Below are 13,087 nucleotides of genomic sequence, written 5' to 3'. Positions count from 1 at the left end.
GACAAACGAAAGGAAGAAGATATAGATACGCAAGTAATTCAGAACAGTGCATCGTATCGCCTCAAGCAGCTATACCACTCATAATCTGTGATGTTGTACATCAGCTCTGCACAAGCGGTGGTGTGTTTGGTACACTCACCGAAGTTCTCCTTCGGGTTGCACCAGCATTTTCCTTTCTTGTGCAGCTCACCTTGAGGACAGTGCTGGAATGGATTGTGGCGGTAACCTGCCATGTACTATGAGCAGAATGCAGTCGCGATCGCAAATATTCGCATTACCTATGTCGTTGAAGAAATGGACCTGATCTTTGCGTGCAAACAGGGCAGCGGCGATACTGTGGACTGGAGCATCTCCCCAGCGCTTGGAACACAACGTTCAATTGTGGAGACAACTGGACCAAAAATCACGGACCTCGTAGTAGAAACCACCCTTCTCGTCCAAGAAGTCGAAGAACTTCTTGTACGTTTCACTGCGCCAGAAATCAAGATCACCAATCTCGAAGTTACTCCAGACTGAGGATTGAATTAGTTGTCTGTTCTAGCGCGACGATCTTATTACACGCTTACAATGGCAATTGTTGTAGGTTTCACCACCATCGTCGGAGAGGAAGCTCATAGCATTATCGGGAGCCACGAGGTCCGGATTGCCGTTGGTGAACTCTGAAGAGATGGGTGAGGAAAATTGGATGTAGCAGAACCCATAAAATACTAACCCTTGACAGCGTTCCATAACGTGGGGATCGTTGCGGGATATTCATACAGCGAAACTGTGAAACCTAGCCATATTCACGACAATGTCAGCAACGCATCGCGCAGAATGGTCATGGCTCACCATAAACTTTCCTCTGGTCTTGCATGAGTAGGAACGGCTATGAACATATGGGAGATATCAGATGGACAACGCGAACGACGAAGGCTGAGACCAAACACACATCGTAGTCGACATCGCAGAAGTAAGTGACGTCTGGTCTTCACACAAGGTTAGAGACGACAACAGAACAGTTAGAAAATGGGCACGTACTCGATGCGCCAATAGTAGCGGTACTTGTCCAGTAGCTCATGTCGGAAGAAGAACTTAACCGGTGGATATGAGAATCGCCCTGAGAAGTAAAGCGATGTGAACTTACGCCAGAATTGAAGCGGCACATATTACGATAGCTATGAAGTATTTCAGAGGTGAATTCACGCAATCAGTGACTCGGAACATACGTAACACTCCCTGCGTAGACACCCCCATGAGACAAACGTCGCCGAAAATGATGTCACTCTCACCTCCGTAGATGACTTGGTTCTTGACCATCTCATCACGAGCAGCGGAAGCCCTTTCCTCGTCTATCCAACTTGGCTGAACCCAATGATCTGAAGGTATCAACCCAAACTCGACTTTGGCATCAGTCAAGACTTGTACCCGTCTACAGCCATGTTCACGTTATAGCTCTAGTTAGGATCTCAAACAACACCACTCACTCCTTGAACTCATCGTCGAAAGGTTTTTCGTTCAAGAACACATACGGGTACTTGAACTTCTTGTTAAACCGATCCTCTGCATCACAGACGTCCTTGAGTAAGCAGCGTAGTGGGCGCACGCGCCGACTTACCCATCTGCTTCATGCTGGTGACAATTCCTGGCAAATCACTGTTGCGCGCCAGGAGAACGAATGTAGCGTTGGCCCTCGCCATGGAGCTATTTGAGCTAAAGTAGTAGTCCTCGGGGATAGAGTCTTCATATGGAGGATGGGACGACTTGAACCCTCCGGTGAGCCGTGACAATGATGTTGCATTACCATAGTCTTCGCGCGAGAAGCTGAGGATAAAGTGAAGACTAATCTATATCGTAGTGTCAGATACTGCACAGCTAAATGGGCATAAGACCGCATACAATGATGGCCAACACCAGAATCACATAACGCATAGGCGTCATCATCTTGAGTATGCCTGCAACGGCCAGGGAGAAGCGTACGTTGCTAGGGCTAGTACAATATGCAGAATCTGGTGATGTTTAGAGGGGCAGTGACGGTATAAAGCCAAGAAGCGAGGGCTGTCTGTGTGGGCTGGCATAACTTTAGTGGGGCGCTGCGGCTGACGCTACGCTTTTACTTCCGCTCGGACAACTCGTCTCATCCGCACCCTATGACTGCTCTTCAACTCATGTTCGTCATTCATTCGTCCCTGATTTGCAAAAAGAGCCTGCCGCCTCGTAAGTTATTTGTCTACGTCGTTTATAATACATAGTCCACCTGCGAGCTCTCAGGGAGAAATCATATGTGCCTAAGCACGTACATATATAGCTAGACGAAGTGTGTAAAATACTGTAAGGAGAGAATGTATGCACCATACACTAGTACTATGAGAGTCGAGACGATCCGTAACGAACAGGACATGAGAAAGGATATATGGTGCGGATGGCTATACGTATATCGTGTGCATGACGGAAAAGGAAGAGCATCCGGTATATTGGCCTTCCGCCTCTTCCAATGAATAGCACGAGTCGCCGCTCTACGACCCGTCTCCAGCGCGCGGTCCGCCAATGGCCACTGCGTCTTCCAGACTTCGATGCGCCTGCAGATCACGCAACACCGTAGGATCGACTGGAAAAAGTACCAAGTAAGGCAGAGTCACCGCAGCAGGGATGCAAAACTCACCCGGTAGCGCACTTTTTCGTCGTGAATGCAGATTGCCGGGTGAATGCTCACCCACTTCCGGGAACGGCCGCTACGACGTGAACTTCATTCAGTGAACGCCGCCGAACAATATTCCACTAGACACACTCACATCTAGTCCAGGATCTGCCATTGGTACTCGCTCAATGCCCGACTCGTCGAGGTCGCCAAGTGGTCCCTCCGCATCAATTGCGACCGCACTGAGGTCCATTGCAAGGTCCATGATATCCACATCCTCGACCGGTGGTGGGGGTGGCGTAGGCTCCTGGTCTACAAAGCCCTCGGGGACCTTGCCACCGCAATTATTGAGTGCCTGCTCACGCAGCTTTTGCCACTCGTCGTAACGCTCGACAGCATGCTGGCGTTCGCTGATGGTGAACAACAAAACACGGTCAGCAAGCGAGCTGATAATTTGTCAGGATGTGTAGAACGCACTCGAGCTTGCGTTGCTTGTACTGTTGCATCGCATCGTCGAAGAGATCGGGGTTGATCTCCATGAACAACTTCAATGCATTGTACACCATCGCATGTATAGTTCTGCGCAGACAAGTTCAGAGAGACACCCAAGTATACAGTAAAGTCAACTGACCGGTTCCAATGCGATCGTGAGTTCGTGTACAAGGCCGGAAATACGATGGGCAGAATCACGGCCAGGTTGTCACTCATCAAGTTGACAATGTACTCGTTATTCCAGTACATTAGAGCGCGTTCGGCGACCTGGAAGTGCTGGCTGTTGATACACCTCGCAAGCTGCTGGAACAGTGGGATCTGGATCTTCTGGAACTCGGTAGGGTCGATAACATCGAGAACCTCCTCCATCTCGCTGAGAAACATGACCTCCTTTGGCGAGTTGACCTTTGGCCAGTACTTCAACAGGCCCAGTACAACATCTTCAGCCAGCGTTGCATCCTTCTCTAGGAACTGCACCACGCAGTACGCTAGCTGCGGATGGTACATCGACAAGCTCTTCACTTTATGTAGCGGGATCAGTACGCGCATCAGGAAGGTCTTGTGCTCCTCCTTCAGGGGCAGCGCAAACCCGTTGATGATCGAGCCCAGGATCTCTAGAAGCTCCGCGATACCATTGTGCCTTTCGGTCTCATAGATGAAGTGGAAAAACACGTTGTTAATGCTCCGACGGATGGGTGCCCGCAGGTTCAGAAACTTCCCATAGATACGGTGCAACGTGGTCTTCAGGAAGTCCCGCTCCCGAGGATCTTCCGAGTCAAAGAGCTCGAGAAGATTGAGCACGAAATTCTGGTCAATATACCTCTTCGCGAGGTTGGTATTGAAGTCAGGACTCTCGACGAAGCGGAGGAAGAACTCATAAACAATCTTGAGGTGAGGCCAAGCAAGCTCGAGCACCGGTTCGTCCTCCTCTGGATCGAACGCGTCGCCCGTGGGGTTGACAGGAGGGGGTATAGAACGGAATAAGTTGGTAGCGAACTGTACTGCGATTAGGGCGCTCCCTAGGCTGACAAGTAGATCAGTATACGCACCATCTTGACCACCTCGGGGTATATAGACTCGGTAATCACACCACGCTGCGTAGTGATGTATTCCAGCATTTCGTGCAGGGTTTGAGTCTTGATTTGCTTTCCCTTGAGCTCTGCGTTGGTATCATTGAAATCGAAGAGCACAGAGCATTGGTGGAGCTTTTGTATGAAGAGCTGCGACCTCTCGCTGGGCGGTGTCTCTTCGTACAAAAGATAAGTGACCACTCATGACTGTGAGCAGACGCCTCACCCAGGAACGGCGGTAACCTTTCTATCTCAACCTTCTCTTTCACCACGAAGCGACTGCTTCTCTGCTTTCGTGGTGGCTTGCCCACGATGGGGATAGTATCCTTCGGTCCTGTGGGACGCAGACGATTGAAAGTATTCGCTCTTGGAGGAGTCAAAGGGCCGCCAGCGGAATCCATGCTTAGCATCTGTCTATCAGCTTGCTCACTGGAGACTTCGGGGCTGACCACTACGATGGGCGGGGCGGGGTTGGGCGGGGTAGCATATCTACGATCAGCGTTTGGAGCGGGAGGAGTGGGAGCAGGAGTGGCGCGAGAGGTGCCGTTCGTAGACGGAAGAGAGTGATTGCTGTTATTATGTGCGAGATGATTGAGACTGGCGACGGCCGAAGCCGGCAAATGCAATGGCTTGGCTGAATTGGGCGGAGGCGGAGGCGGGGCAGCATTTGCTGCCGCAGTGGCGGAAGGCTTCGAATCTTTGTGCTTGGAGGATGTCGAGTCTTGAGATTTATTCCTACTAAGCTGGAGGGTGATCAGAGACGCGTGCCGAGAAATTGGTGTGCCAGATACAGACCAATGTCTTCTTTAAACCTTTCATAGTGAAATGTATGGCGAAAGTCGAGAGCGTTGGTTGCGTCCCGTTGTTTAGGGACAGACTGGCGAAAGAACGGCGTTGACGCTGTTGAGGACGTCGCTGCCACGGGCAGAATCGATGAGCAGCAAGGTGGATGAACGGCCGTGACTGGTCACGCGCGTGACTGTCGTGACGCGACCGATCACGCGCTGTTGCCAGCTGCTGCAGTACAGCCGCTCAGACCTGAGATATATAGCACTCGACTCTGCTCCCCCAATCTGCATCCCTTCCCATCGCTCCCTATCGTCGCACTCTCCTTCGCTCTCGCATCTATGGCCGGTATTGATTTTTGCCTTAATTCTTTACTTGTGCAACGCTCAATCGTTCTCTGAACTTAGCGATATACACGGTCTACACATCCCCCACCCATCCACCAATTCCGAATCATCTCCCGACCCTGATTGTAACTCCCCATGGTGTGTGTTCAGCATACATCTGATCTCGCTATTTCTTACGTCGCCAGTGATCAGGACAACCAAGTAACATTCTGTATTCGTATCTACACACCAACTTCGTGCGTCGCCTGATGCCCATGATTGCTAAAGTCCATACTGAGACAGCCCTGCATTAGAACACAGAGAATTATCTCTTGACTCCCTCTCCTCAAGGTGATTTGTGCGTAGCCAAGCTCTTCCCTCCCCGCCCCGGTGCGCCGGGAAAAGCTACCGCTTCAGATCCTGGTCACACTACCTCCTCGTCTTCCCGAGTCGTGCGCTGTGAAGCCTCCCGCAACCTCAAATGGTCGATCACCAATACCGGTGTGCTGTCCCCCATTTACAAGCTGGCCCTTCCCTCTCCCGACTCCGCCGATCTGCCTTTATTCCAGATCTCGAAGCCTAACCCAAACGCCGGCTTCTGGAGTATGTTTTATTTCGCATACGCCGGGCACAACATACCACCTAAGAGAATTGAATTCGGGAAGATCCAGAAGAATCCACCCGGCCCGAATGGCGGTGGAACAAGGATCAGCATTACCGGCAAGACGCCCGAAGAAAAAGCGGTTTGGCAGACTTTGGGAGAGGGCAACGAGGATTGTGTCGAATGGGTCGTGCTCTGTGCAGCTCTGAACTTGCTTGAGTGTGTACCCGTTATTTTGTCCAATTTTCTAACTTGTTTCACGAAATTGATGTTCTGTTGTTTAGCGACGAGATCATAAAGGCTGCTGAGAAGAACGGCCCCCCTCCGGGTGCTCCACTTGCTGCGAATGGAGGTCAGGGAGGCCGCCCAGCGCCTGTTTCATTGCGGGATCCCGGTCCTACCCCCGCTCCAGTGCCCGGCCAACCCTCGCGCTCTGCAACGGTTCCTCCCACGGCCAACTCACCTCCTCAGCGCGGACCCGCCCCACATCCCGGCGGCGTGCCAACGGGCAATCGCCCGTCGGGCCCTCCAGGACCGCCCTTCCCTTCACAAGGCTTCCCACCCCAGCAAGGCCTCCCACGCGGTCCTGGTTATGGCGGTGTGCCGCCCCCACAAGGGTACGCTCCTGGACCTGGTCAAGGATACCTTCCGCCGGGTCCAGGACAGCCGCGCCCCGGTCCTCCTGGACAGTACCCTCCGGGCGGCGCATATCCTCATGGACCTCCACGACAGGCGCCGCCCCCTCAAGGTCAGCCGCCCCGGCGCTTCTAGTTGTTGGTATATCGGCTGTTGGGAAAGGGGTGCCAAAGGACTCTCTTCTGCTAATACTTATATCTATACGACGTCTGTTTAGGCTTTGGTTTGTTGCAGATACCCTCGTCCTTTCTGTGTTTGACTGCTGTTCTGTGTAGCTCTTTTTCTGGGACACCGCAAGGCTGGTCTTGCTCCTTCTTAGATTCATGCATGGTGTATGCGCGCCTTTTGGCTGACCTGTCCGTAGTGATTCATATTGACAGGATCCGATGTAAGATAGATATACGTGCATCCCTGGTAGTGAAGTATATTACGGCTTCTTCATTGCTCGATTCATTCGCTATCGGAGGCATGTTAGCAGCCGTGAGACTGCAGATTATCAGTCGAGTCTATGCAAGGTGAGTTGAGTTTTGATCCTCTCGTATCCGCAAACTCTGCTACTTGTGCTCAGTAGGACTCATCGAGTACTGCGAGCACCATATACTTAATATGAAACCTAAACTCCAACTCACGTCGATGGACCATCGCCTGCTTTATGGGCGCCTGTGGACTGCTATGTGTCAAAATATTTCTGACCTCCTCATAGAGGTATGTTTGTTATCCCTCTTTTCAGAATGGTGTCTCAAGATATACCCGTTATATGCAAGCTCGTCACTGCAGGATTCAGGTTATAGCACACCTCACACCGAGGAACTGGCATTTTCCGGCCAACAGAGGATACGAGTGGTGATTCTACTCCAACTTCCTCCTGCGAGCCGTGATCGTTGAGTCCTGACCGCGTTACTCCAGAGCTTCATGATCTAGAACAGTCTGAGGGTAGTCATCTCCAGCTCTCCGTCGAGTCTGTTTGACACTCATATTTTTCTCATCACTGCGTGAGCCTTTCTGCCGACGAACGCTTGTCTGCGCTCTGATGCTTCCATAAAATACTTGGCAGTGGGATTCCCACCTTTCCAATCCTGATTCTTTGGCGGAGTGTATGACGTTCGCATAACTGCAGCTAAGCACGGTTTGTAATATCTGCAGTCGACGGAGCGCTGGATCAGTATGGATCTTGAATTGCGACTTTGCTTGAATCTGGGATCTTGTCCAGTGGTCACGACCTCTTTGCATCGTGAATTTCAGGCACCCAGGTCATCCTCTGTATCGTTATTCTGGCATCTCTTCAACTTTGACTTGGTATGTATACATATACATTCTCGTGCGCATCTCCAGGTTTTAGATCGCGTGGAATTGTACTGGTTGCTTTTCGGTACTATTTTCCTCGATCAGGGCCTTGCCTGAATATGGTGTCGAAGCAGGACTCGCATTCTTTGGTCTTTCACCCATGGTATTATTTGTCATTGCGATTTTCTTTGGATATGATGAAGTTTCTTGTATTATTCGCGGTCGAGACCAGTATTATGAACTAACTGGGTGCGCGCATCTCACCAGGTCCGAAAGGCAGTGTCCCATCATGTCCATCATAGGCTGTAGTGCCGACATTGTAGAAGCGAGTAGTTGCGACACTCTTCCTCTATACGGGGGGCAGCTGCCTCTACCCGTAAAAATACGCCTCAGTTAGAAACTTCCCTGGAGCCCGGGAATGTGATAATGGCGGTCTCGTGAAGGATCCACTTTTCTGAATCCTGGTATCGGCGAGTTCGTTGCTCGTAGCAACGGTACGTGTTGCATGCGAAATGTGTCTGAGGCCACATTGCGCAGCCTGACTGATTTACACAAATATAGGCCTAATCGTGCCCTCACCTTCCTCGGTCTTCTATACCTGTCCCGTACTAATTCGCGACAAGTCGAACCGATCTTCGACGCTAATACGACCGTCCTGTGAGCGGACCTCTGACGGACCTAATCTCACTAGTTGCCTGCTATTCACTTGAAAGCATCTGGTCGCATCCGAAGGAACGATGGATCGACAGGATATCCTTGTATGTCCCACCGTACTCTTCCCGGCAGTGTTTACGTGGGCAGTACTCCGGATACGTGATTGAGGCTCTGAAGGTCCTTTTGCCTTTTGCATTATCAGAAATGCTGCTAAACGCAAGAATCGGACCTCCATCTAGCATTGGTAAAGGTACGGTCCGATTCACGCCATAGCGCAAGTCACCGGCGTAACAACGTGTCAGATTAATCGTTCAGCGATGTGTCTGTTCTCCGCTGGTCCCAGCCTCATGATATGGGCCTCCCAAACCACACCCGGAACTACGATATCCTTGGCTACGCCGTCGTCATGGGATTCACGTTCTACTCTTCCTTGTATGCATGGGTTGTAACCAGCCACAATGACTGGTCGCAGTGTATGCATACAAGGAATCTACAGCCCTCACACGAGAGAGAGTACCACGGCATGCAACGCTGGCGTTCGACATTCTGGGTGTGCGCGGGTAGCGTTGTCATCTCTATCGCGCGGGGGGGATGTTGTAGTGCTCTGGGGAAAATTTGAAGTGCCAGTAGTCGAGCGCATTCGTTTCGTGCAGCATGCGTCTTAGACTGAGCATCTGAATTGTTTCATCATTGCATTCATTCAGTGTCGCGTTCTGAAGATCTGACAGCTCAATCATTCCTGTGAAGTCCACGCTTCTTTGCTCCAGCGCATGCTCACCAGATCAGAAAAGGCGGTTGAATAGTCTCGCAGCACTCGCTATATACGAAGACGCCGCTCCCAAGCACCGGAATTAAGCACCGGTCCATTCTTAACATGCACGCACGGTTTTCCACCCGCCAGAGACGCATGCCCCGAATATATATTGCACCTCGCGGTGTCCTCAAGGGTTCTTTATCAGGCTCTCGATGGTGTCCATCGAAACGGCTGCAGTCAAAATATCAGGACAGCTGTGGACTGCGCAGGGAACGGGAAACTCACACTTCGGCCGCTCGAGCGGCAGACCGAGAGCTAGAACGGAGACTATTAAATCGTGGCAAGGACGCATTGACCATCAACGCACCTCGAGACCAGACAAGCTGGGTCAAGCAGCCAAGCGCTAAAAGGAGGATGTCAGACAAACATCTTAATATGAAAATCCACGATCCGCACCTCTGGAGACACCAAAGATCACGGTATAGTACTTCAAATGGTCGACAGTCAATATTTGTGCAGCGAGAAATGACGACGAGAAGTCAGTCCGTACCTTGAATTGCGTCAGACCATAATGATACAGCACGCAACCTAGGAGCTTAATCAGACAAGGCATAAACACAGTATATATGCGGTCCCTTACCAGAGGCAGCGTCGACATTGGGATAAGGGTTCTTCGTCTGTTAAAGGATGATAAACGCCACCACGACGGAGTCTAGTGGAAAAGTACCTTTCCGTGTTCCTTGAGCACGGCGGGCGCGACTTCATATGTCTGTCGGGGAAAAATAATGATCTGTCTGAATTATATAACGCAGCAACACACACCAGCTTGACGAGCTGAATGACGGGATCTGCAAGCAGGTCGGGACGGGTGTCGCAGAATTGCTGGAGCGCCATGTATCGGGGGTCAGGGTTTCTTAGCACACCGTGACCGTAGCTTGACAGGTACAATAACGATCTCGTCTCCTAGGATCTTCTGGTCCAATGAATGACTCACCCAGGCACCACTTGACCGCTCTTCAAAGTCTTCCAGAGATAGTCCTTGATATTTTCGGGCGTGATGTTGCTACCGATCTCCTTCTGCATGTTATGTTGCCATCGCAATACTTCCTGGTTGGCCAGACTGCGTATATAATAGCTCAGTAGTGATTGCCCAAGTGCTCCGTTGAGACAACGCACCCATGGAGAGGCCCTGCGAGAGCATACAAAGCAGCGGCATAAGACAAATACGGGTCAGACAGAGTAGAGCCCACTAGGTCTGCACAAACCAATTAAGATGAATGGGTGCACTAAACTCACAGCACGCTGAACTCACGAGAAGTGTGAGCAGATGCGTTTCCACCCTCATGATCACCGTGGATGGCAATGTAGAGACGCAAGTACTCAGTTAGGTCGTGGTTGTCGCCGTATCCGAGCATATTCACGTAATTACCTGACAACACACAGATGTAACGCTGCCAATCTTCAGAAACAAACAACAAATACTGACCAACAAGATCCAAATCGGCATTGATTTCAGGGATAGGCTTCCCCGGATTGTAGGCATTCCGGTAGATGCGCGCGGCGAGAGCGGGCAGACGCGCCAACAGGTTAAGGCTGTCGTCGAGCGTGTGCGTCCAATACTCGCTTTTCTTGATGCCTCGCTCATACGCTGCAGCAAATGAGCTGTCATGATTCAAGGCTGCGACCCCCATTCCCAATTGCGTCATAGGGTGCAACGTAGGGGGAAGCCTGTGCAATGCGAATGTTCAACCCAAAGACACAGAGTCAAGAGGATATAGTCGTACGAATCAATGAGAATCTTAATATACTCCGGGAGCTCTCCCTTCTGGGCAAGCTCACGCGACAACTGACGCGTTTCGGCTTCGGTAGGCACCTTGCCAGTGAGTAGAAGCCAAAGCATGCTCTCTGCAATAATCTCTTTACCACCAGGAGCTGCCGGGAGTGATTTTTGACATTCCGGGATGCTCAAGCCGTGGAAATGGATACCCTGTATGCATGACAGGTGAAGAGACGTTTCGGTCGTGTGCGTGAACAGACCAACCTCTAGCGGGTCGAGCACAGACGCTTCCCACAGTATGGTCTTGAGGCCTCTCATTCCTCCGATGACATTTTCAACCTATTAGCCATGTCTAAGCGAGATCTACACTGGTCCCGGGACAGGAAGACGCCTACCTTGATATCTCCGAGGACGGCCTGGCCATGGTGGGCTTTCTTCAGGTTGCACAACCTCAGCTGAACGCCAACACTCGAGTGTCGCGAAGATACTCACTAACTGCTTAAGCTGAGCCTGCTTTGCAGGTATGACCTCCTCGAGAGCTTCCCGGATCGTCTGTTACATGGCAGTTAGAAAGGCGTCATACGGTGATCCGGAGGAAGAGCATGGAACCTTAGTCGAGGCAAAACGTCTCTGGGTAGCGAGCGCATTCCTGGAGACAGACTTCGCGACGGCGGAGGTACGAGAGAACATACTGGAGGAGAGGGAGCGGGTGATAGAACGAAGAGAGCCAAGAGGACTTTATATTCGAAAAACTGCCATCCGGGGTGAGAGACTGGGGAAAACTGGGGAAACGTCCCCGGCTCCGGCCGTAACTTCCCCGGGCTTGAACGTTGCTTGTTACATAAGCATATATCTACTTTGGGGCACGTGCCTTGAACGCGTGGATCTTCGCACCAGTGCCAGCGAATCGACCAAGTGCGCCGCAACGCTCACAAGCCTCCTTCGTCCCCCATGGATTCCGTGCTCGTCCCGGTCTTATACGTCGTCGTCGTCTTTGGCAGTCTCTTGGTCTTCAGTTCATTTTACAGGCATCACAACGCAAGTAGGTGTCATCTTCCCGCTTGCATTCTTCCTGCTGAATTTTGGTTGCAGGCAAAGTCTCTGAGCCCTACTTTCCCCCTCATCGCGAACGCAATATCTATGTCTCTCTTCTACGAAAGACAGACCCTCCGGCTTCGGAAACTCTCCTCAAGGCAGCGCTCGTCCGCCGTGCTATGACGGACGTCACACGCATCATCCGCATCCGCGAAGACAAGCCCGCCCTCCAGAACCTCCTGCAGAAAGGTTCCATCGGCGACGATTTGTGGAACAGTTTACTGGCAGCGGAGAAGGAAATGGAAGCCGAGATCCTGGAGGTAGCCGCAGAAGCAAACACTTTCGTCGAGGGATGGGGCACGGTGATCTTCCAGACCGCGACCGAAATGATGCACAACGAAAAGATGCGGGGTATGCTGGAGCAGAATTCAGCGGCTCGGGTTGAGAAAGGTTAGTCGCGTGCTACTAGTGTGATCAACTGACCTTAGTGTCAAAATAGAAAAGAAATATGGCAGAAGCCGTGTGTCGAGGAACGCGATCATGCCCTCTAATTCCAATTCAACTTCGCTCTTGCCCATGTCTTCTTCGACTCAGATTCCTGCCTCTGCTACGCTGCAAGCTGCTGCTACGGCGCTGCCTGAAACGCCACCATCTTCCAAGTCCACCAATGGCCTTATACCACCCCCAAGCGCGAGCGCTGACAGCGTGGTCTCGAGTGATGGCGAGGGGCATTTTTCGTTACCCTCGTCACCTCGATCGCCGTCGAAATCAGTAAGGCAGTTCAGTCCTGGGACTTCTCTGGACTCATCATTTCACTGCACAGTCGGCCAAAAAGGCGAAGAAGCGAAGGTAGATATACAAATCGTTAATGCCTCTTTGCAGGTGTTAATAGTAGCCACATTGCGAGCAATGGATCGAGAGCGTTGTACCCTCTCGTCTATGCGGGTCGTACAGCGAAAGGCGGGAAACGGAAGATACATGGGTGAGGTAGAAGCGGAGAAACTAAGGTAATCGAAGAGCAAATCCTATACATCTGTCCTAGCAGGTTAACGACG

The 13,087-nt window shown here is 51.5% G+C and overlaps 5 protein-coding genes across 5 annotated transcripts; 2 read left to right on the top strand and 3 right to left on the bottom strand.

The window, feature by feature from the left end:
• Positions 1-38: 38 nt before the first annotated feature.
• On the bottom strand, positions 39-1,923 carry SCP_0403740 (Glycolipid 2-alpha-mannosyltransferase 1; the record flags this gene model as incomplete). Its single annotated transcript, XM_027757110.1, has 15 exons — positions 39-85; positions 140-226; positions 279-360; positions 412-512; positions 567-659; positions 713-775; positions 832-868; positions 932-968; positions 1,021-1,073; positions 1,127-1,157; positions 1,209-1,218; positions 1,272-1,411; positions 1,467-1,542; positions 1,598-1,826; positions 1,879-1,923. The coding sequence occupies 15 exons, from the start codon at positions 1,921-1,923 to the stop codon at positions 39-41; spliced, it is 1,131 nt and encodes a 376-aa protein (XP_027612911.1).
• A 572-nt stretch (positions 1,924-2,495) lies between these two features.
• On the bottom strand, positions 2,496-4,998 carry SCP_0403730 (Serine/threonine-protein phosphatase 2A 56 kDa regulatory subunit delta isoform; the record flags this gene model as incomplete). Its single annotated transcript, XM_027757109.1, has 8 exons — positions 2,496-2,587; positions 2,642-2,711; positions 2,772-3,027; positions 3,095-3,196; positions 3,249-4,105; positions 4,159-4,355; positions 4,406-4,922; positions 4,975-4,998. 8 exons carry the CDS (start codon positions 4,996-4,998, stop codon positions 2,496-2,498), a joined length of 2,115 nt encoding a protein of 704 aa, XP_027612910.1.
• Positions 4,999-5,306: 308 nt separating this feature from the next.
• Positions 5,307-6,663, top strand: SCP_0403720 (predicted protein; the record flags this gene model as incomplete). Its single annotated transcript, XM_027757108.1, has 5 exons — positions 5,307-5,313; positions 5,373-5,450; positions 5,505-5,548; positions 5,606-6,111; positions 6,177-6,663. 5 exons carry the CDS (start codon positions 5,307-5,309, stop codon positions 6,661-6,663), a joined length of 1,122 nt encoding a protein of 373 aa, XP_027612909.1.
• Positions 6,664-9,407: 2,744 nt separating this feature from the next.
• SCP_0403710 (2-methylcitrate synthase, mitochondrial) lies at positions 9,408-11,687 on the bottom strand (the record flags this gene model as incomplete). The annotated part of the gene is made up of 17 exons (XM_027757107.1): positions 9,408-9,451; positions 9,506-9,535; positions 9,588-9,623; positions 9,677-9,707; positions 9,771-9,808; positions 9,861-9,897; positions 9,948-9,989; positions 10,043-10,154; positions 10,215-10,340; positions 10,397-10,475; positions 10,533-10,649; positions 10,707-10,948; positions 11,005-11,207; positions 11,262-11,336; positions 11,393-11,431; positions 11,490-11,549; positions 11,607-11,687. 17 exons carry the CDS (start codon positions 11,685-11,687, stop codon positions 9,408-9,410), a joined length of 1,392 nt encoding a protein of 463 aa, XP_027612908.1.
• A 261-nt stretch (positions 11,688-11,948) lies between these two features.
• SCP_0403700 (Translocation protein) lies at positions 11,949-12,885 on the top strand (the record flags this gene model as incomplete). The annotated part of the gene is made up of 4 exons (XM_027757106.1): positions 11,949-12,039; positions 12,090-12,482; positions 12,532-12,803; positions 12,856-12,885. The coding sequence occupies 4 exons, from the start codon at positions 11,949-11,951 to the stop codon at positions 12,883-12,885; spliced, it is 786 nt and encodes a 261-aa protein (XP_027612907.1).
• Between the last annotated feature and the right edge of the window lie 202 nt (positions 12,886-13,087).

The sequence above is a fragment of the Sparassis crispa genome (assembly GCF_003851025.1).
Source record: "Sparassis crispa DNA, contig_000003F, whole genome shotgun sequence".
NCBI classification, from domain to species: domain Eukaryota; kingdom Fungi; phylum Basidiomycota; class Agaricomycetes; order Polyporales; family Sparassidaceae; genus Sparassis; species Sparassis crispa.
This window is presented reverse-complemented; position numbering and strand designations above follow the sequence as displayed.